The sequence below is a fragment of the Vombatus ursinus genome, unplaced genomic scaffold (genome assembly GCF_900497805.2).
Source record: "Vombatus ursinus unplaced genomic scaffold, bare-nosed wombat genome assembly UNPS02014893.1, whole genome shotgun sequence".
In the NCBI taxonomy this organism is placed as follows: domain Eukaryota; kingdom Metazoa; phylum Chordata; class Mammalia; order Diprotodontia; family Vombatidae; genus Vombatus; species Vombatus ursinus.
The window spans coordinates 8,525,483-8,550,187 of NW_020954671.1; the positions used below are offsets into that span (position 1 = coordinate 8,525,483).

Sequence of the window (24,705 nt, forward strand, 5' to 3'; positions counted from 1 at the left end):
ACCACCTCACCCAGATTGCTGAGTCCTGCCACGAGAACATTGCAGAACAGCCCCCCACCCACCCCCATACCCCACCTGGTCACGCAGGAACAAAACCAGCAGAGCAGTTGGAAACTCGTCATTGCTTCTTTATTTCGATGCACCCACAGTACAGAGCCCTCCACACACGCGTGAAAGGAGAAGGTTACATTGACATTTGGGAGCACCAGTCATTTTGTCCTTGTTACCACCTTGAAGAAAGTAAATCACTTCCAAAGAATGACATTTTGGAATCCCACGGGTATAAACACTCAACTTGGTTGTCAGTCTCAGGAGGAAGTAGCATACATACTTTAGCCGGAGCTGGAAGATTGTTCTGTGGCGTTTTCTTTTGACATCTGATGAGGAACAGAAGATTTTCGCTGTCTAGTCAGGTCAGTCTCTATTTTCATATGCAACTTTTCATATCAAAAAAAAGTTTCGTTTTATTTCTACCCACACATAGATGAAGTCAAAAAAAAAACAAAACAAAAAACTAACGGACCACAGCATCTCTAAGGGGGAAAATGAACGTCTGCTGCCCTCTCCTGCTGAAACAATGAAATGCTAACATACCAAAAGATAAAGCTAATGCTAAATCCTTTAACCAAAGCATGAACATGTCATTCTTTATACTACAATCAAAAATAGGACAACAAGAAATTTATTGATAATATTTATATTTGAAAACTCCTCATTGGTACATGAGGTTTGGATTATAACTTATTTACAGTAAACAACCAAAAAAAAAAAAAGGAAACCTATATTCATACAAATCATGATATAGGATGTTTGTTTCTAAACAGATAATTGCTGCTTCAGCGGACAAAGAAGCAGCCTGTGAATCGACATTCTGTTAAATCAAAATTTGCTCAATTTTGCCTCCACGTTGCACAGTCCTTTTAGACTTCCAAAACTAAATATTGAGGAATATAAAATTCATTGCCAATACCTACTAGAAAAATCCTTTGTGGCTCACTTCCTATCTCCATTAGGAGAACTGGTTGAACCAGAATATAAAAATAAAAATATCCATGTGCAAATAAAACATCATTTGATCATGTCTAGTTGTCACCTTCTTTTTGCTATCAGGTGACTGTCACTTTGTGATGACATTGGTAATAGCATTGAAAGAGAGATTAACTCCACTTTCTGGGACAAGTTGGTGCACCCAATTTGGAAAATTAAAGTTAAAAATAGAAAAAAAAAATTAACCTGAACCAAACATGTTTTTACATGCTAATAGACATCCATACATCTTCCCCTTGGCCCACCCCACCCCCCACAAAAAAATAAAAAAGCTTTTAAAGCTCTAAATATACTTTTTTTTCTTTCCATAGTGTGATTGAGCCTGCTCTATACTCAACAGGTACAGCAGGTGCAAATGCAAGCAATTCCTGGCTCTGCACCCTGGACTGATTCCACATATAGAAGGAGGTACAAAATAAATTAAACCCTTCTATTTATGCAAACAGATCCAAGATGAACTGAGTGTAACCCTGCTCGTGAGTATCCAGCGGCATTAAGAGTTATTTTTGATTCATTTATTTTTAAATTTTTTATTGTATTTTTTACAAAAAAAAAAAAGCCAAAAAACAACAACCACCAAAAAAAAACAAAAACAAAAACAAAAAAACCAACCCACTCAAATGTTTGGGAGACCAAAACAAAAACAAAAACAAAAAACCCAAAAAGTGACAGGAAAACAACTGGGAAAAATCGCAAGATGTGAAAAGGAATGCATGCTTGATTTAAAGTGAGATGGGAATATTCATGGGTATGGTTTTTCTATGCCCACAACCTAATGCCTTTTTATCTAGGCCACAGTCCTCTTCTGAAGACACTCTTAACCCTCATCCTGAAACCAATATGGTAGGAACGAGGGAGTGAGTGACCACTCACTAACTACGATATTTGCTCTTTAAAAAATATATTTATATATAGTTCTGGAAATTATGAAGCAAACAAAAGTACGAGATGCGTTCATCACAACTGAGTTGCAGCAAAGATCAGGATTGTGGGAAGGGACAAGGAGGGCTGCTGCAAATGCAGCAAGTATGTCCTTAAGTATGTCACATAGTGCAACAGTCGGGTTACCTCAGTTATTCTGCGTCATTGGACACAACATGACAAAGGTCACATTGTCTCTTTCAGTTAAAAAAAAGTGAAAAGATAGTGTTTCTTCTCAGAAATTGCCCTAGGAGTTTTAGATATGCTGCCACTTAAAGGCAGCAGGGTAATGTGACCAACTCTTCACATAGGTCTAATATTCGTCTCCGTTTTTCTCAGTGTAGGTATCAACATATAAAGTTGACACTGAGAATAATCTGTATAAAGTCATCACCTATGGTGCAAGAAAGGTTCCTTGTCTTTTAAAATTTCAAATGACTGCATTTCATTTCATTGGGCAGAGATTATTAGTTCATTCATCCATTAACGTCCTCAGTCTTCAAAGGCATGTTAACTGTAAATATAAGATTACACTAACAAAAATAATCATAATGCACAGTAGAAATCAAAGGCTATTCAAATCAAAGGAGCTAAAGGAGATGGTTTGTTATAAATTTATTTTTATCTTTAGTATTTGAGCTTGCACCTTTTCTCCAGTATTTTAAAAGAAGTTGTATGATCTTTGGCAGCCTCTGCCAAATTTCTATCAATCTCCCATCGATTTTTTTTTTTAAAAAAAAAAACATCTCTAGTAATCCTATTAAACCATGTTATTTTTGGTGTTGCATATGACTAGTTTACTGCTATTTCATTTTCAGAATTAACATTGTCAAGTTTTTACAAAGTTGCTGAGATGACAATATTCTTATGTGGCTGACTCATGTATAAACTATGACCTGATAATCCTGAAAGACGTAACCTGGGAGAGAGGATAGGGCTGCCCTCTCCATCCATCCCCACTCTTTTCTTTTTTTTTTTTTGGCTTGGAAACAAGAAAACTATCTTCTACTACATATTTAAATGGAGGGAGGAAAATATACAAGCCCATATTTATACTGTATTCCTATCAAAGGGCAACAGTTCATGTGTTCATATTTTTAACTATCACAATTAGATGCATGAACACAGAATCTGCTCTATACCATAAATACTGCTGGGACCAATCATTTAGGATTATCAACTCACTGTTATCATGTCTATAACAGATCAAAAGAGTCCTGGGAAAAAAAAAATCCTGCAATACATACCTTTCGGTATATAATAATGCCACTGCATTAGCTAAATATATACTGTACATGAATCACATTAGCATTTTACCTACCAAAGATGTAAGATTTCACTTTTAAGTACAAAGCAGATAGCCAATGATGTATACTTTGTGATATAGCTCTCGTTTTTTTTGTTGTTATTTTTCCTTAAACAATTTGGTCACAATGCACCTTTGATATAAAAGCATTTTTAAACTTTATTATTAATACTCAGGACATAAGGAATTTCCAGATTTTTTTTCAGTAGCATTTGTAGAACCACTTTTGGTAACAAATACAGTAGTTAGGAATAAGCATCTGATTCAGAATGCAGAATAATGTTATCCTGAATCCTTTCCAGCTAAAAACAGGGCTGGCGCTGGGATGAGAAATTCAACTAGAGTCTACAAAAACACTGTAACATTTTTCCAGAGGCTACATCCTCTTTTGCTGGAATACTTTATAAATACATATTAAAAAGTAAGGCAACAACTCCAAACAGCCCAAACTGTTTGCTCAACTCTTTTTCCAATTAGATCTGCAATCCCTGGAGATCAATTTCACGGATGTACTGTTTAGTGTTTGTCTTTATTATTTCAAAGTGGTCCAAAAAGATGTATTTCAGTCATTACTAAAACAGCTCTGGTATATGTGTTCAATGATGCACATAACTAATACTGATTAGGTACTGAAGTCTGTGGTGTACCAGTGCCTGTTTTCAAAAGGATTCAAGACATTGATTTGGATCCATCACAAACTAATGCATGAATCCAAAATTCCCTTCCCTACCATGTTTATCACCTCTCTGTGTTTTACTCCTGATGTGAAAACTAAGGAGTATGAGGACTAGCCTGGTTACTGGAAAGATGCTTGCTCACACCAGTAAACAAAACCTTTGCAGGGACCTGTGTATTCACGGCCCTGTTCTTTGTGGACATTCAACCTATGAAGATGTGCAAAAGGAAAAGATGTCAAATTACAGTAAAGTTATCCAGAGAAGGAGGATGTTACACAAACTTATAAGGAAATGACAGTCTTTTTTTTTTTTCCTTTTACTATAAATACACTTAACAATTTAGCAGAAAGACAAGCTAAATTTAAGATTGTTCACATTTGAAAATTGTATCATACTCTCTGCTAATGATAAATAAGGAACTCCTGACAATGGAATTTAAACATAGCAATTTTATCAACAGATCTCTGAAGACTGCTTTTAAAGTAGGGTTAGAACAATGATTATGTTTGCAAAGTTCTGAGAAGTCCATCTACTGTCCAAACTTTGGATTTAAGTCCTTATTTTTTTTTCCTTTACTTAGAGACAGGTATATACAGTGCTGTTGTAATAATGAAACAAATGTGAAATCTACTGTAAAGTTGCACAATACAGAAAACTGTTGCTCCATCTTCTACTACATAAATGTGTGACTCCACAGGTTAATAATGCTGTTGTCATTTTGTTGCTGTTGTTAAGTTGGAATTATTCCATCACGTCTAAGACCTCTCTTTAACTCCAGGTCCTCCAGTTTTTTCCACAATTCTTCACGTTCTTTTTCTTTCTTTTTCTCACTGGTGGAAGAAACAGAATTCAGTGTAAACAGTGGAGAAGTTTTAAAGAGATCAGAACCCCCCACCCGCCAAACACACATTTTAAATTCTGTGAACAGTTTGGCATTAAGCTTGTCATTTCTTGGTTTTCCACACTTAGATAGACACAAAAATAGTGTTAACTGAACAAGCAGGAGATGACAAGGATATTTTAAGATTCTTTTTCACATGAATATTCTTCTGGGCTCAGTTTCTTACAGAAATACTGCTATCTAAGCTCAGAAAAATGAAGGCGATCATTTGTCTGGAGCAGTTGTTCAATACTCAGGAACACCTTTGGTGATTTTTGGGGGGAGTGATGGGGGTGGAGAGGAGGAGTTTATTCTTATTTAGTCAAAACCAAATTCCTCTGCACATACCACCACTTTCAAAAGTGACCCCAGAAATGCTATAAATGCTGAGTTCTAGGAACACAAAAATACCTAGCCCTTCTATCACTTTATTTTTTTTTTCTCTATTACATATAATATGGTCTGTCTATAAACTTAAGTAAAGTAAGGGTCTTTCCATATTGGTAAGCCACATGTTCAGGATTCTCTTATTTAACTCTGCATACCCTTACCAAAATAAATGAAATAAAGAGCTTCCAATGACTTCCAAGGTTTCAGGTTCCCTGAATTTATGTGTTAGTAATCTGTATGGAGTTTGCACTCCTTACTGCAAATGAAATACTTAATTTACTAAATAGAAATCCTACTTTTGTTAACTGCCAATTAGATCACCTAACTATAAACCAGGGAATTTTTCACCCCAAGTAAAAGGGGGATGTGGCTTTTGGGTCATCTAACCAAGCCTAGAAGTAACAATTCCTTAGATAATATATAGATAATATACATGGGCTAATTAAAAATTACCGACACACTGGTATAATATCATAGCTATAACTTAAAATTTCTTCTACCCTTTTTATCTTATTTTTTTTTTGGTTAGGCAGTGGGGTTAAGTGACTTGCCGAGGGTCACACAGCTAGTAAGTGTTACGTGTCTGTGGCTGGATTTGAACTCGGGTCCTCCTGAATCCAGGGCCGGTGCTCTATCCACTGCGCCACCTAGCTGCCCCACTCTTCTACCCTTTTTATTGCATTGCATAGTCTCTCTGGAAATAACTTAGGAATTTAAAGAGTCTTATTCCTGCTGGATAATTTATGTTACAATTCCATTTTAATCCAACTATAATAAATAAACCTAAACTGAAGTACTATTTCAATGTATTGAGGGGAATGTTATCTATATACACCATAGTTCCAGAAAACATCTCTACAAAATCCCTGGGTTAGTTAATCTACTCAGTTTTAGAAAGCCTATTCCCTGGGTCTTGCTGCCTGAACTAGAGCATAGACATAAACTCAACTAACCTACTATAGCTAGCTGGCCCCAGACCCCTCACACAATCATCACACCATATGAAAATATGCCACCCATGCCATTCATCCTATCAACAACATGTACCTCCACCTCTTGCTCTTGACCCAAAAATCCTACCAGTACTACCAACGGTCCTGGAGTTGGCTTGCTAATCAGCTGCTCTGTGGATCACCATCCCTGTGATTCCCCAGATACATTCTTTCCTGGCCACCACTCCTATATATTGTGCATTGTCTCCCACTGTAAGAATGTAATCTTTCTCAAGGTCAGGGAGTAGCTTACTTTCATATTTGTATTCCCAGACTTTGGCACACTGCCTGGCACTGGGGACAGGGACAGGGACTGAACATATGATTTCATTGATTTAGGGAACTCTCAGATAGGGAAACTTCCTATACCAATGCAGGTTGGCACTGTGTCTGTGGCAGAACCCACACCTGGTACAAAGTAAGCAGTTAATGAATTTTTATTCATTCATTTATAGGTGAAAAGAATACCTATACCAATGAAATTATGGAGCCTTGAAGTACTGAAGCAAATAACAACCTGAAGTTCATTCATTGCTCACCTCAGATAAGTTATAGACATCGTCTCACTCAGTGACATACTTGCTCAAAATTCATCTTCTTCACTATTCATTTCAACCTCTATGGCTATTGCCCAGAATCCAGCAAACCAAATTAAATACAAGAACAGCCAAGGCATTTGTGGAGGCAGCATGGTATATGAAAAAAGGCACTAGAGTTAGAGTCAGAAGTCCTAGATTTTAATCCTGGCCCTGATATTGACTACCTGCTCCAACTTTGGGCACATCCTCCTCCTTTGGCCCAAGTTTCCTCAGCTCAAAAATGAACAATTCATCTAGATAATCTCTAAGCTGCTTTCTAGATAAGTACTAACTGTATGATCCTCTGACCTTATAGTAGAGATCTCTTACTAATGGCTTCTTAGCAGCCTAAACTAATTCAGTTTGAGATGTGATAAAATGCATCTTTGGATTCCAAATACTGGATTTAATATAACTCAGAATCTATTTGGTGTCAAAACAACTTTGAACATTTTTGATGTTTTAAAAAAAAAAGAAATCAGAACACTATGAATCATGTTAATGTAAAATGCATAGTTTTTATATTTGCGAGGAAGAATGGAAGAGTCTGACCTAGTGCTTTTAGGAGGTCCCTAAATCAAAAACAGTTGGAACATCAAGTCAAGTTCATATCTTCCTAATTTGAAGTAAAAATAGAAAAGAAGACATGACTAAAACACTCAACTTTATTTTATGTTTTAGGAGCTAACTCATCTTGTCAAATTGTTTCATACACGTGTCAACTAGTTTATGGCATTCTTAGTAATGATCCTCAAAAGCTTCTTTTCCAGATATGGAATTAATGTGCATTTCATTCTAACAACTTTCATTTCAAAACCTTTAAATATTTCTGATATAATGTTAATGTCACCTACATTCTTCCTTATTATTTCCAACAGGAATATCCCACAGAAATTAATTTAAAAACTGAATACCACTTGGGGGCTGTCACATTCTCTTCCAGTTTCAATATGAAATAGCACTAAGATTGACATAGGAATCAACCGCTACCATTGTAAGTACTTGGGTCATCCACACATCTCAGGCAGGCATTAATTGACTCTTGGCATTCCATGACTGTTATTCTCCTTACATCACTTCTTTAAAAGTGTCAAATATGTCAGGACCAACTTTCTATTCATCATATGACATATTCATTCCCTTGCTTCCTTACATCTTGGAAGCTCTATTTTTTCTAATGAGTTGAATGTGAACTCAATAATCAAAAAAGAAAAAAAAATCTATTTTAATAAAACTACCTATCCTAGATCCCTAAGGCAAAGCAATGCCTTTTTTTTTCTCTGAAGGTATTCCTATCTTTCCTAAAAGTCTTGCCTATTTAATTCAGACAATAAATGATGAGAAGCTATTTGCAGTTTTACCTTCTACTATTCAGCACATTTCTGAAGCCAAATAGTAACGACCAGGTCATATTTAGCACTAAATTCTTATGTTAATAGAATATTCAATCTCTTTGCTAGGATTTTCCACAGAACAACCCCCTCTCCAACTAAGGTAATATTAATAAGACTTCTGCTGAAGTTGATGACATATTCCATGCTGTAATGATACATCTTAATATTTATATGAATTAAAATTTTTAAACAGCAAAAAATTAAAATAATATTTTGTTTATGGCACAGAATACAATCACAGATTTTAAGGGCTTGAGATGACATTATTATAATTCAAAGTATCCTAAAAACATCATACAACTTCCTGATGTGACAGAGCTTGGCCTCTCCTGACTACAGATGGCAAGAAAACCTATATCAAATTTTATAATCAAATTACTTTTCAAGAAACTCACTGTCTTTAAGAGTGAAAAAAAAATCCTCTAAATTAGATGGCCTTTTGAAACCAAGCTGTCCACTTGACTTTTCTCATTTGTAAAATACAATTAACAGAATTAAAACTAAGCAAAGCAAAGCAAAGCAGGTCATAGGTAAGAATATTCTAATAAATTTTAGGAGATCCAAAAAACTACAAAGTTTTATGATACACAGTACCTGGCATTTTGTTTGCAGGGGCCCAAAATGAAATCAAAGGCCCAACCTGAGTGTGCTCAATTACTAAAAGTTCTAAGACCTTTTTTTTTTTTCATTTTTTCCATGTTCTTTAGAAAATTAGAAATTTGGAAAAGAAACACACTCAAATTAGAAAATTAAGCATATGAAGTGAAAAAAAATTTCCTAGATCAAATTCAACTATATTTCAGTTGGTTCTAACACTCTTAAAACATATCAGATTTTTTTAAATGAGAAAACAACAAGCCAAAAATAATGCTTTGATTAGGAAAGTAGCAGGACCTGCTCCCACCCCACCAATCATTAGCATCATCATCATCATGAAAGTGTCATTCAACTAAACAAGACAGTTTATCAACCATGTCTTTCATTTCTAAATCTTGTTATGTCTTTTAGAATCTGGGTATGAAGTCACCCTTCTCACAAAAGAAAAGTGTTCTGAAAAGCTTCTTTCCCATCTCCTCTGGAAATGAGTATAAAATCAGCTCAACTTTATTTTTTTTTTAATCAATCAACAAGAATTTATTAAGTGCCTACTCTATTCCAGGCACTGGAGGTACAAAGACAAGAAGGAAACAGCCCTTGCCTTCAAGGGGCTTGCTTACATTCTTTTACAAACACATAAGTTTATGCAAAATAAGCATAAACAAAATGATTGGGGGGGAGGGAGTAAGGCTGTTGTAAATTATGAAGTACTAATTGAATATCATTTTTAAAAGATCACTTCTGTGATTTCATTGGCATATGAAACTCCTACCAAGGCAGATCTGTATCCAACCTGCAACTTCAAGTGTTAGAGAGTTACCAGGAAAACTGAGGGGTCAATGACTTGCCAAATGTCACAAAGTCAGTATTCTACAGCTCAACTTTATAGGTACTAATCTAGAAATGACATGGGCTAAGGATTTCACTACACTCAATTCAAACCAATTCAGTTTAAAAAATAGTTATTAAATGCCTACTACATACAAATGCACTGTGCCAGGTGTTCGGGATACGAAGACAAGAATGAAAAATAATTTTTGCCTTAAAGGAACTTTCCTTATGATGAGGGATGTAACGTGTAAAGAGTTGTAAATACAAGATAATCTGAAAATGAAGAGAACATTAACTGAAAAAATCAGAAAAGGGTTTATATAGAATAGGGAATGCATTCCAGGCATGACGTGGATAGGGTGTGCATTATCATACAGGAGGGAGATACAATTTCAAGTTCAGGTAACAGCAAATAGAGGCTGAAGCATAGAGTGCCTGAAGAGGAGTAATGTTTATTAAGTCTGGAAAAGCAGGTTAAAGGGCCTTTAAATGACAAGCTAAGGAATCTATATTTTAATTTAGAGTCAATAAGAAGCCACTAGTTGGACTGGGGCAGAGTAAGGGTGGCGGGGTTTGGAAGAGGGAGAGAAGTATCAGATCTGTGCTAAAGATTATTTGGACAGATATATAAAGGAAAGGGGGAAGGGGCATTTAGTATTGTAGGCAGGAGGGCCTGACCTGGAAGGTGGGAGGTGGGGAGGAGGGCGAGTAAAAAGGAGAGGGTTAGATGTGACACAAGTCAGGGAGATAGACTCGGCAACTAATTAGCTATAAAGGGCAAGAGAAACAGAAAAGTCAAGGCTATGAACCTGGGTGGAAAAAAAGATGGAGAAGCCTTCAAGAAAAGGCATCTGCTGCTCTCTTTAGTCAGGAGAGGCTGAACTCTGTTATATCGGAACTTGTTCAGGGTTTTTGGAAGTAGGAAAGATTATTAGACAAATTGAGTTTGAAATACCGACAGTACATCCAAATGGATATATCTAGTAAGCAGTTGACAACATGAAACTGGAGTTTGGGAGTGAGATTAAAACGGGATTCATATATTTGGGAGTCAAGATGGTTTCATCAAGAAAAGGAAAGGAGGGGCTAGGATAGAGTTCTGACAGACACTCACAGTCAGGAAGCAAGAGATGGATTACAATGAGCCAACAAAGAAGAATGAGAAGAAATGTTCAGACCTATGGGAGAAAACTCAGCTTCCACAATGGCATTGTGGAAGCTGAGAAATAAGATAGTATCCAAATGGAAGAGATGGCTGACATTGTCAAAAGCCGCCAAGAGATCAAGAAGGATGAAGCCAGAAAATAAGGAAACGATTAAAAGGGCAACATCTTCAAGGAAAAAGAAGGGAATGGGATCAAGACCACAAGGTAGAGTCTTTGTAAGGAGAAGGACCACCCATCTCAGAGACTGAAACAAATAATAAAAAGGTGTGAGAGGGTTGGGGCAACTAGAAAGGTTTTGATGTATGAAATAGAAGAGTGGATGGAATTCATGACTAAGACCTCAATTTTCTAAGTAGGAACTGAGGCCTTCTGCTGAGGCAGGGAAAGGAGTATGTATATAACTGAAATTAATAACAAGGTACTAGCCTCAGTCAACAGAAATGTATGATGTTCCTCATGGGTATTTAGTAGCAAGTGAATAGAAACAAAGAAGGAAGATGGTGTAGGTTACCATGATTCAAGTTTGCCAATACATGTGAGGCCACAGGCCAATGGAACAAGAGAGTCAAAAGAAGAGGGAAGTGTAGAGTCAAACTGGTTACCTGTGCCAAGACTGAAGGGAGGAGAGTGAGGCCAGAGCATTGACAGACAAGGAAAACAAGGCTGTGAGCTCTCTGAGGACAGAAACTGCTTCTGTTGTTTTGTCTTTGCATCACCCACACTGGCATATAGCAGGTGCTTAATAAATAAATTCTTGCTAGATTAAATTCCAGTTACTGTTACTGTGAAAATAAAGAATAATTTAGGAAGAGTAAGGCAGAGGAAGAAATGAGAGAATAAGATCAGTAAACAATTTCAGCATTCTAGAAGAAAAATAGGTGATGGTAAGAGCAGGAATATGAGTAGCCCATCTTGTGGTGAGTAGAACAAACGTATGGGAGTCTGATGAGCTAGGAGACCAGAGTGTTCCAGGGGAAAAAAATGTATCAGGTCAGAGTTCAAGGCGGAGAAGATGACTGGGAGCTAGGTTCCAAACCCCTTGAGAAAAATGGGAGAATGACTTGGGATGTGGCCTGAGAGGTAAGGCAATGCAATAGGAATCTAAATCTAAACTATAATAAAACCAAATGGAATAAACCTCGAAGGAACAGTGTTTGCAGAGCAATGTAGGCAGAGGGCTCATCCCGAAGCAGCAAGTAAGAATTAAGGAATAGGTCTGTTCCTCAGGCTCAATGTGTTGGGATAACAGTCAAAATTGAAGGAATGAGAAAGAGTGTACCCAAAACTGTAGAGAATGGTCAGGGATGAACTGAACGTCTTCTGGGGGAGTCAAATTTCTGTGACTGCAAGAGGACAGACTGAGAGGAAGACGTCTAAGAAGAAGAAAAATTTGTTAATGATAGAACAGGGATCATAGAAAACAGTGGAAAGGAAAGGCAGAGCAACACAGGTGAGTCTAAAGGGTAGGGCAGAGGCAGACAGAGATTAGAGAGAAGTGGGTGATAATAAAAGAAAGAGGTTTTTTCCTCACCAAATGGCAATTCTGAATTAAAAGGCTTTGGATCCTGTCTATAGGCCCTCAGAAAGGATAGGCTGGAGTCGACCCAACATCTCAGGGCAGCCCAAGAACCAAACTGCCTGAAAGTCCTGAAATGGAATGACCAAAAGCCATGGTGGAATACTACAGAGGAGGTCTATTTCATGGTCATGACCTTGGGACTAAATGAAAACCTAATAGGAGGGTAGAATTTGCTGCATTTAGTTCTCTGTCAAACTGAGGGCTGAAAAACAAGTCTGAGAGATCACATATTCACAAACTGAGGACAGGTACTGTATTTCATTGGGTACAAAACACATCAATGCATAATATTATTTGGCATCCCACAAGGACAAAGCTAATGAACATGCAAAAAATAAGGGGGGGGGGGGAAGCTGCATTTGACTGTAGGTTAAATCAGGCAATCTGAGCAAAGAATAAGACAAGAACTAAATAGGGAACCTTATGCACAGCTGACAAAAAAGCTTTAAAGAGTTACCGCTGGCGATCTGACTTGTAAGTGGCTGTTAACTCGTCAAACATGGTGCTGTTCATTTCCATAAATGCCTTCAATACATTGTACACTAAAGCCACGATAGCCCTGTAAAATACAGAGGAGAGAGCATTTGTTAATTGGTCTTATTTAACACTGTGATAAATTAATCCAGAGAAATATTTTAATTTGGATGAGTTTTTCTAATTTATATCTCTGTCTCTATCACATTCTAACTGGTACAACTAGAAGTGATCTACAATTCTGCTCTTCACTACCCAAAAAAAGAACTCATTCAGCTAGGAACTATAATCACCCTATAGATCTGGTAAAGTGAAAGAATTTCAGGTGTGAGTCCTCCATGCCAAAAAATGGGATGTTCCTAGGAAGGCACAGAGAGTAAATCTATACATATGGGAATTTAGTAAAATGAGACAAATACTGACATTAAATAATTTCCTCCTAAAAATAAGTAAAGATGAGAGATCCAAACTGTGAAGTCTCCCATTTGCAAAAATATTTAGCCTTTAAATGATAATCTACAGAATTTCAAAAAATTGAAATTCACTCCCATAACGACGAGATTCAAAAAGATGACTGAATGTGCCAACTCAATGATGATGGTGCTGACACCTTGTCAGCAGGATATAAGCATGAGTTTTATAGTGATGTCAATAGATTGACTCCAATCCATCTGCTCTTGTCTCATATCTCCTCCTTTGTGACCCAATGACATATATTTGTGAGACACACAGCCAAGAATCAGATTGCTGCCTGTGGTCAGGAAACATTAAGGCCAGCTGGCTTATATTATGTGCTAACAAAACTGAGATCTAAACACAAATAGCTTTAGCATCAATATACAATTAGAATATAACTTCTATCTTCCAACAACATCAAAGAAAAAAATGTACTGCCACAAACTAATCTAGGAAGCTAGCTGGTATAATGCATGGAATATTGGCCTTATAGCCAGGAAGATTTGAGTTAAAATCCTGCCTCAGATACTTACTGTGTGACCCTGGGAAAAATCATTTAACCTCTCACAGCCTCAATTTTTCCATTTGTCAAATGATTATAATAATAGCATCTACTTCACAGGATTGTTGTATCAAATGAGATAATACATTTATATATAGTACTTTGCAAACTGCTATATAAATGTCTGCCATTACTGTTAATTTATGTGCTAAATGAATGCAGTATCCAGTTTCAACTTTTTTACTTCTAAGCGTACTGGGGGCTAAGCTTTTGCTTCTCTGTACTTGAAAGAGACAACATAAGCTGTGTCTGGTTCTGAAAAATATTCTAGTTTAGGTCAAGGACCATGGGGGAAAAGGAACATACGTGCTTATTGCCCCAAACTTATCACTATGAAGAACAAGCAAGCATTCAAGGGCAGAAACCAGACATTCAATTAATTTCTAACAAATTAGGAATTCTTCTCTGAATGTCCCCAGTAGGTTAAGTTGGCACTTGAAAGAGGAAGGAAGCCTTGATCTGGAAAACTGTTGAGAAGTTACTTAACTAGGCCTCACTTTTCTCGTTGGGTAAATGAAGTTAGAAAAGATGTGTTGGGTTTCTCGTAGCTCTAAAGTCCTAAGACTATATAAGTGATATTTGTGAATTTCTTGCTAGCAGAGCACCAGACCTGGAGTCAGGAAGTTCAAATTCTGCCTCAGACACTTACTAGCTGCATGATCCTGGGGAAGTCACTTAAGCCTTCCTTAGTTTCCTCATCTGTAAAATGGAGATGATAATAACAGCACTTACCTCCTGGGTTGTTGTGAGGATCAAACAAGATAATATTTGTGAAGTGTTTTGCAAACCTTAAAGCACTATATAAATGCTAGTATCATAACTATTATTATCTTATAAAACAATTTTTATAAATGTAACTTGTTAAGTATATACAAGGGAAAATGAGATTAAGAAAATTTCCACGTGAAACTCTTAAATAAGACATACTATGAATGTCCTAAATGATTTTCTTAATATGTTGATTTTTATTTATACATATACTGATTTCCTTTTTTAAAAAATGCTAAAATTAGTGATTAACTACCAACTGAGATGTTTTCATGGCATGAAATTGCTTTAAATACAAATATGAAGGCTAATAAAAAATCAAACCCGGTTTTCACTTATACTCAAGTGAATTTTAAACTTATATTTGAATATTTTATATCATAATTTTTCCCCTATGGAATTTCCAAAAGGAATGAATCCAGGAGGCTTAAAGTCAATCTAATTCAACAAAGATTTATTAAGTGCCCACTGTGTGCCAAGTATGGTTCTACAGTACTCAGTGGTGGAAGATGTGCAAGGATTATATAAGATCATCTCCCCCATAATAGAGGTTGTTATCTAATAGGGAGATATGACATATACACAAAAAACCTCTAATTCCAAATAATACGTGACAGACACATTAGAGAGGTACAAAGTCTTTAAGAGGTGGGAGTGGAAAAAAGGTTATCACTGTCTGGCAGTAGGGAGGGGGGCAGAAGATCAAGGAAAAATGTCATGGAGGAACAGCATCTGAGTTGGGTTTTAAAGTATAGGCAGGAACTGAATGAGGAAAAACAGGGAAGTGAGGGCATCAGAGGCCAGGGAATAGTGTGAACCAAAGCACTGAGGCAGGAAAGCATGAGGAATATCCAAGGACAGACACATCCACTTCAGCTAAATTATATAGTAAATGCAGTGGAACAGTACGATATAAGCCTGGAAAGGTTGGGTGGCACCAGATTGTGAAGGGAAGGTCTTAAATGCCAGGCAAAAAAAAGACTTTAAACTTTACTTGATAATAGGAAGCCACTGAGTTTTTCTGAGATAAGGAGTGACATAACCAGCTCTTAAAGGAACTGAAAAAGTTGAAATCCTGAACTAAAACTTACGGGTTCCAATGTTCTTTGGAAATCCTATAGAGACTGGAAAACATGATGGGAAGGATGACATTGGAGTTTTCCTCTATCAAACTCATGATGTATTCATTATTCCAATAATACAGTGCCCTCTCTGCCACCTTTGAAGAAAGGGAAAATAAAATAAATATCTAAAGAAAAAAAATCAGCTAATGGCTTTGCAAAAGACCAAGGTAAAACAAAATGTTATCATTTCTAAGTACTTAAACACCTAAAGGTGGTGGTCATTTTTCTTTTCTTGCTAAAAAAATCAAACCAATGATATTTAAATCAGAAACAAAATTAAATATTAACAACATTTTACTTCACTGGGGAATGTATTTTAAATGTCTGAAAATTCCTAAATGGTTCCTGAATTTTAGAAGGAAAACAGGACTTTGTGCCTTCCTACTGTCACATTACCATCCATGTTACTACTGTGTAAATACTCTTTGGTCTCAAATGCCATTTATCCTGCTTCTAAGCTCTTTATAATCTTCAAAATAATTCGACTGCACTCTTCAAACTGCTACCCTGTACTCACTCACTCCCTCTTTCTTATACAACTCTATGCAGTACAAGCTGATATCCTGCCTCAACCTGAGAATTCATTTGAGGCAGGCATACTACATCATCTATAAAGTGGGACTGGGTGGGGAAAAAAATGCTGACTTCCTGCTCTTATACAAATTAGGGACAACTATCTTAAAGTGAGAACAAAATACTAGGGTAGGGTGGCAACTTGTTCATCTTTCTCAGGCTTTAATGCCATCCCTCCTCCCCCAACAGAGTCTGAAGAATTACATTTTTTTTTTTTTTTAGTATACAGTATTCTGAAGTTATAGTTGGGGAATTTGAGGGAGAAAAGAAGGGACACTAGGACAAAACAGGAAACTAGCAATTCCTTAAGTCTGATTATGGTAGTAACCTGCAAATTGGCTCTGGGAAAGGTCTTCAAGTCTCTTTATTTCCATTTCTCCATATGGAAATCACATTGGGCAATGATAATTAATATCTATAAAAGTTCTGTGAAGAAAAAAAGCAATACCTAAAAACTAAGATTAGTAACTGACAGTATGTTAAAAAAAATATGGTTAACTATCCTCCTGTACCCGCAATGTGTTTAACTATGGTATTTTATCATTTTCTAAAACTGACATTCTCCCATTCCTTTTCTTTTTCTTCAATCATTCCCTTCTTTGCATTTATCCAGATTAAGCACTGGCCTTGGAGTGAGAAGATGTGGGATGCCATTGTTTACTGGCTGTGTGACACATAACCTCTGAAATTCAGTTTTCACATATGTGAAGTAGGGACAATAAAATTTGTACTATTCACATCAGGGTCTGTTGGGGAGAAAGTGTTTTGTCATCCATAAAGCATTATAAAAATGGGAGACATTATTCATTCAACCGAGTATCCACTATGTAAAATGCATTACACTAAGAATATAGAAGCATTAAGGAAAGCCTCTTGACTTATCAATCTTATAATCTACTAAGGAAGTTAAAACTAATATAAAAATAATCACATGCAAATTAGGACTGCACTTAAAAGTACTAATGCACAAGAGTATATAAAAAGAATAAGATATCGTATTAGAGATCACTTTCCGCTGCTGCAATCTATGAACATTGTTTAAATCCGTGCCACCCTCAACTGTTCTCTCCAACCCAGTTCTTCAAGGATACAGAATCATAAAATCTAAGAGTTAGAAGAGATCTCAGAGGCCAACCAGTCCAATTCTTAGCTAAAAAAGAAATTCCTCTACAATATACCTAATTCTAGTGAAAGGAAATTCATTAATTCCCTAAGTTTTTCCTTACACCAAACCTGTTAGCATCTTCCACCCCTTATTAACCCTAGTTCTACTCTCTAGGAGCCAAGTAGCACTAGGTTAATCCCTCTTCTGAGCGACGGTCCTTCAAACACCTGGATACATCGAACATGTCTCTAAAGTCTTAAAATTTTCCAAGCTAGCTATTACCACTCAGTTCCTTCAACTGACCACAACGTGGTATGAATTCAAGGTTCGTCACATTCCTGGCTGCCCAATTCTGAAAGTTCTCAATACTATCAATGTTGTTCCTAAAATATAAAGTGCAGAACTAACCATAGAATACCACATGTGGCCTGGTCAAGGAAGGGACCAGTGCACCTTTGGCTAATCCTGGGCACTAACCCTCTCCTTAGATGGCCTAGGATCACAATGACAATCTTGAGCTACCATATTACATTTATGACTCTTAATGAACCCCAGGGTTTTTTCTGACAAACTAATATATAGACAAGCCTTCTTCATCCTTGCAACTGCAAAATTGAATTTGTTCATCTAAGTATAAGATTTTAATTCATCCCTATTAAATTTCACCCTATTAGATTTGGCCAAACACTCCATACTGACTCAGTCATAAAACATGTTAGCTATTTCTCCCAATTCTGAATCCTCTGCAAAGTTGAAAAGTATGTCACACATGTCCTCAACCAAGTTACTGATAAAAATGTTAAGCATCACATAGTTAAGCACAGATGCCAGGGATATTCTACTAGAGATTTCCTGCCAAGGTGACATCTAACCATTAATGATTAGTAATTTGACTTTGGCCATCCAACCCATTAAAGTCCCCCAACTCTACTTCCACCTAGCCAGTATCACTCATCTTCTTCACAAGAATACCTATTATAAAAGATTTTGTCAACTGCTTTGCTAAAATTAGGGAAACTCTATCTATAGCATCATCATGATCTCCCTGGTGAAAAGTGAAATAAGGTTAGTCCAAATTGACTTTGTGACTATTGCTTCCTTTTCTTTATGCTCCCTGATTACCCTTTTAATCATAGTTTCTTTTTTAAAAAAAAATTTTGTTTTAATCAGTCAAGATCTACCTTCTCACCTCCCTGTTCCCCCTCCTAAATGAGAACACAACAAAAACAAAACTCTATACAAACATGTATAGGTCAATCAAAATAAACTTCCACATTGGCCATTTTCAAAAAAAATTTGTCACTCTTCATTCTGAATCTTTCACTTCTCTATCAGAAGGTGGGTAGCATGTTTTATCATAAGTCCTTTGGAATCCCAGTTGGTTGTTATGCTAAGAGTTCGGCACAATGGTATTCTATCACATTTATCTACCATAACTTGCTCATCTATTTCCTAGTTTATGAGCACCCCCTCACATTCTCATCCTTTTTCAAAAAGACTTATAAATATTTTTATGCATCCTTGGAGTTTGTTTTGATTGAATCTTTCCCTGAATTCATCATTCTTCTAGTTTTCTCCCTCCCTCTTTTCCCCTTTCCCTCCTCTTTCCCTGTTAAATGTGTTTTTGTTACCAACGTGTTTGGGGGGAGGGAAAGGATTCTTCCTTTTTATCCATTCAGATGAGATTGAGGTTCAAGGGTCAGCTGCTCCCCTCCACCCCTTCTTCCTTGTTTCTATAGATGTCTACTTCTAAATCCTGATTACTTGGCTCCTATGTATTTGGATTTTTTCTTTCTGGCTGCTAGCAGTATTTTTTCTTTGACCTATAGAAGCTCTGGATTTTGACTATGGTGTTTCAGGCAATTTTCATTTGGGAGTTTCTTTTAGAAGGTGCCTAGAGTATTCTATTTCCATTTTGCCTTCTGATTCTAAAAAACTTGGGCAGTTTTTTTTTTAAAGGTTTCTTGAAATAAGATGTCTGGGCTCTTTTTTTCGATCTTGGCATTTAGACAGTTCGATGATTTTTAAATTTTTTCTCCTCAATCTGTTCTCTATGTTAGTTCTTTTTGCTATATAATAACTATTTTTTTTCTTCTATTTTTTCAACCATTTGACGTTAATATTTGTTGCCTCATGGAGTCACTGGCTTCTAGTTGTTCCATTTTAATTTTCAGGCAATTTGTTACTTGGGCAAGGTTTTGTATCTCTTGTGTGAAGCATTTCCTTTCCATTCCACTTCTTTCTTCCACAGTTCTGTTTTCTTTTCCAATTTTTATCCCGAGCGTTCTCATTCCCTTTATAAAAACTTTTTTTTTTTTTGGAGGCAATTGGGATTAAGTGACTTGCCCGGAACACACAGCTAGTAAGTGTCAAGTGCCTGCTCTGAGTGCAGATTTGAACTCAGGTCCTCCTGACTCCAGGCCCGGTGCTCTATCTACTGCGCCATCTAGCTGCCCCTTATAAAAACATTTTAAAACTCTTTTTTAAACTCTTGCTTCATGTCTCTCAGGAATTCTAGCTCAGTTTGTGCCTAAGATGTGTTTTTCTCTGAGGCATTCCTTGTAGATGTTTTGGAGTTATTCTCTTCTTCATTTGTGTCTTGAGCATTTCTATCAGAATCGCTCATTATAGTAGGGTTCTTTTTTCTGTTTGCCCATTCTTCCAGCTTACCTCCTGACTTCAGACCTGATGTTGGGCCTGATCTTTGCCACACTCCTGGAGGGAAGGTTTGGGCTGAACCTGCTACTATTTCTTGGGATATCAAGTGTTGTGTTATTCCAGGCTCTCAGGGACAGGCATTCAATACTTCTAAAGTGGTCTGATCCAACACAAAGTCTGATTGCTTGCCCCTCTTTTGCCCCCACACCTCATCTGAGTTCTGCAAGTTGCTGGTCTGGGTTTGGGTCTATGTAAAAGTGGACCGGGCTAGAATTCACCCCTATTGGCTGGAAAGCTCTGTTGGTTGAGTGGTTCTGCAGGTTCCCCTTTCATTTGGAATTCCTGCCTTGGTAATTTCTCTGCAGCTTGGGCTAGATGCTTTGAATGAGAGCCTGCTTTGCACCTGGTGTCTGAGCTACATCACTTTCAGAATTTCCTCCTTTCTCTGTACACAGCCCAGGGTCTCCCTGCTTGGAATATCACTCCTCTGTGCAGGTGTCCTTTTGACCACCCTGGATCTGTGACCCAGAACTGGAAAATGCATGACAAAACTTTCAGTTTGTACTTGTCCTTGTCACAGGGGCCCAGTACGAATCTGCAGGTGCCCTTGGAAAGATCTGGGCTCTTCTTTTGTCCTGGTGCACAGCCTCTCTCTGGGTGCTGGAGTGTTCACACGTGGACCAATCCCATCCCCAACCCACAGATCCCTCTTCTGTTTCCCAATGCTGAGCTGGGCTGGAGTTAAACAGCTCTGCCTTCTCTTGGTAATTAGTTATCTGTATTTCATCTACACCAAGTGGCAGACTTTTTCCTTCCTTGATCCCCAAAATGAAAGGGGAAAATCCAGTAATACGTCCCTTCCTCCTCCTTACCAAAAAAATTGGTTTTCTTGTTGTCCTTTTTTTTCCTAACAAGCCTCAACTAACTCTGAATGTTAGTCCTCCAGACACTTGCGCTAACAGACTGCCAATTCATCTACACAGTACCAATAATTCTGACAAAAACTGAAAAATTCTGTCCAAAATCCAGACGTATGATCTAAAAGGTGATCTGCATGCTTTTAATAGCCACATATCTGACTGAAATCTATTTTCATCTAGATATTAGGTAGACAGAAGGTGTTATTATACGGTCCCTATGCACACCTTACTGTTGTGCTGTGATCTTATCATAAGATGGTATAAATATACTATGCCTTCTGAGCACTCCAACCAAAAATAAAACCCCAATCGTTAATTAATATCTCCAAATTGGGAAGAATGGTCGAAGTTAAATAAAAGAGAATCTCTCTTAAAGTGGATGCTATGAAACAAATTTAACATAATTAACATGACTTATAAAGGGAGTCAATCTTTGTCAAGTCTGTCAGTTTGAAACATAAGTGTCTTTTGTCCAATTTTAATGATACTAAAGGCACTTTAAAGGCAGAGTAGTGTAACAGAAAGAGCACTAACGTTGGAAGTAGATAACCTGGGTTTGAATCCCTTCCCCCTACCTCGGCTTCTTAATTCCCCAGATGACCTAGATCACTTAACCTGCTCGGGAAAGTTAAGTCTCCTAATCCATAAACAGAGGGAGGTATAGAAAATGATCTCTAAGGTCCCTCTCAGCTCTAAATTGTATGAAATAATCAACAAAACCCAACATTTCATCAGCCAAGAAAGAACCTTCTCCACCACAAATCTATTTTCTAATGATATTCTTTGCTCAAACTAAAAGCCCAGATGGGGTTCTAGTAAATTTCTACTGCCCTCCACTCCCTGGCATATGGCCCCAAAGATGTTAGTAAGTGCTTTTTTTACTACTGAATGTGGGTATATACTGTAAGAGCTTTAACTGATCTTTCCAATGATATAACTGCCTACAAAGACAAAAAATGTCAATCAAATCATAGATTACTAAAATCTATTCTACTTCTATCTCACAGAAAGGAAACTTAACCAAAACAATTCCACTGTCTACAGGCCACTGGGTATTATAACTTGCTATTAAAAACAAACAAACAAATAAACAAACAAAAAACAAGAAGTGGGTCCTTTCCATCACTGACCTGAAAGTGAGGGCTAGATACACACTTGGCAATTTGTTTAAACAATGGCTCCTGAATTTTAACAAACTGTGAAGGTTCAATCACATCCAAAATTTCTTCCAGCTCCCCAAGGAACATGACCTAGAAAACAAGCACAAGCTAAATACAAATTTTCAAGATCTTTACATCAAATTTTATTAGATGCTGAGAATGTGATTATATATATGGCCTGTTTTAAGAAAATCTTGTATATTAAAACTTGTATGAGAGGAGAAAAAGAAACACTAAGGCATGTAACATGTGTGTGTTTCACTTTACAAAGTATTTGACATATGATACCTTTTCAAATTAAGCTAAAAACTTGAAAATGATTTGCCAAAAAAAAAAAAAATACATGAAACATTGCAGTGACACATTATCATCTCATATTACTAACAAGTAAACCTATAACCTGCTATTTCTTAGCAGGCACACATTGCCACAGAGGACCTTTACTCACTGCCATCACATCACCTTCTTCTTCTGTCACAAGATCAGGGCTAGCACTATAACATGTGGCATGTATGTGTTAATTATCATGAGGACATTTTTGAGAGATGCTGGACAGTTTTAAAGGAGGCTGCTCTAAGGAAATGAGAAATGTACATTTATATAAACACTGAAAGGCATTGAATCTAGTACAAATATCTACAGTCTGATACACACACACACACACACACACACACACCACTAAGAATTTACAGTGGACAGTGAATCTCGTAGTAGTAGTAGTAGTAGTAGTAGTAGTAGTAGTAGTAGTAGTAGTAGTGGTGGTGGTGGTGGTGGTGGTGGTAGTAGTAGTAGTAGTAGTAGTAGTAGTAAGTAGTAGCAGTAGTAGTACTAGATATGCTAGACATTTGTATTTATTCTGCATATATTTATATAAGCGCATGTTGGCTCCCTCAGCAGGGATCTTTTCAATTTTTATTTCTGTATTTACCGTGCCAAAAACGTTAGGCACTTAATAAATGCTTGTTGATTGCTAAACTATGCTAACCTGGCAAGAGGCACTTAGATACTTAGGTACAAAGATAACTGTTAAGTGACATGAATTAGACATCTTTAAGATAACTTCAAAGGAAAATATGAAAATTACTTCAAGGGGGAGTAAATTAAAATGTAATGTCTATGACAATCCTTTCATAATGACATAATAGAAATTTTCTGCATACTTGTGAACTTTTTTTGGAGGGAGACATATATTTCAGATTTTTTCTATGGTAACATTAAGAATTCTGTCAAAAAAAGAAAAGCACCAGGAAAGGCCAAACCATCACAGATATGTTGCTAGGTCTGACTTAGGACTATGAAACTTACATACTGATAAGAACTTACCTCCTTTTGACTACATGTTTTAGGCCAGAATTTCATTAACCCTCTAATAACCTAAATGGGAGGAGAGGAAAAAGAATACTTAATTTTTCAAATCCACAGCAATAGAGAAAAGGAATTTCAAATTGCAAAAACTATCAAAGTAATATTTACTGGCTCTGTGAGTGAAGGATCTTTCTCCAAAAACTGTACTATGCAATATGCCAACTGAAAGAAAAAGAAAATACCAGATTACAAGTATTCTTTACTACGAACTCCAAAAAGCCCTTTTTAAAACTTAAAAGTACACAGTGTTAATACTTAATGTTCTGTTTACTAAATTTTACCTTAACTCAATGTAGGAAAAATACAAAATGAAACCCATTTTAAAAAATAAGACATTTTTATTACTAGACTTTAGTGGAAAGAAAATTATAGTCATTTGCATCTTAAGACAGGAAGAAGCCTTATAAAAATCACTTCCTTTTACAGATAAGGGAAACTGAGGTCCAACATACTAGAGCAAATTGAAAGTTTGTGGGTAAAAAAAAAAAAAAAAAAAAAAAGCCTTACTACTAACTTTCAGGTCATATGGAAGGTTCAATCCATCAATCCACAAGCATTTATTAGGCATCTACAAATTAAGCTCTAGGCACTGTCCTGGGGATAGAAATATAAAATACGGGTTCATCCCTACATTTTAACTGGGGAGTCAACATGTAAACATGTAAATTTCAAATTTATTACAAAGTAGTTAAATAAAAGATTGAAAGAGGGTATTAGCAACTGGAACTTCACATAGAAGATGGTGCTTGGGCTGTGTCATGGAGGTAGAAAGGAATTCTATAATGCAGAAATGAGGTACTGCATTCCAGAAATGGGGGACATCCAGTGCAAAGGCACTATATAAAGGGAGATATAGTATTATTAGAATTTGAGAGGAAGAAAGGAAGAGTAGCGGCCAATGGAGGCTAAAAAATCCGTTTGGGACAAGGTTATAAAGAGAAGCCACATGGTCCTATTTGTGCTTACGGATAATTATTTTGGCAGCACTGTGTAAAGACAGACTGGAGTAAGGAAAGGTCTGAGGTGATTAAAAAATTGAACCAAAATGGTGACTATGTAAGTGGAGAGGAAGGGTAGAATGAAAGAGATGTCATGGAGGTAAGATGCAACAAGATTTGGAAACTAATTGGATATAACAGGTTAGCACCAGTGATGAGTCAATACAGAGGTTACAAAACTGAA

General features: G+C 36.7%; 1 protein-coding gene across 5 annotated transcripts in view; it reads right to left on the minus strand.

Moving 5' to 3' along the window:
• Positions 1-2,566: 2,566 nt before the first annotated feature.
• Positions 2,567-24,705, minus strand: part of PPP2R5E (protein phosphatase 2 regulatory subunit B'epsilon) — a 152,711-nt gene continuing 130,572 nt past the window's right edge. For 2 of the 5 annotated variants that reach the window (XM_027842856.1, XM_027842852.1), the window contains exons 9-14: positions 23,632-23,685; positions 23,482-23,532; positions 22,129-22,248; positions 15,710-15,837; positions 12,816-12,917; positions 2,567-4,781 (exon numbers count right to left, since the gene is read on the minus strand). In XM_027842856.1, coding sequence (XP_027698657.1) covers positions 4,682-4,781; positions 12,816-12,917; positions 15,710-15,837; positions 22,129-22,248; positions 23,482-23,532; positions 23,632-23,685 — 555 coding nt within the window. In that variant the 3' untranslated portion in view covers positions 2,567-4,681. The remainder of the gene's footprint in view (positions 4,782-12,815; positions 12,918-15,709; positions 15,838-22,128; positions 22,249-23,481; positions 23,533-23,631; positions 23,686-24,705) is intronic. The other 3 variants (XM_027842853.1, XM_027842855.1, XM_027842854.1) reach the window with 3 other exon arrangements.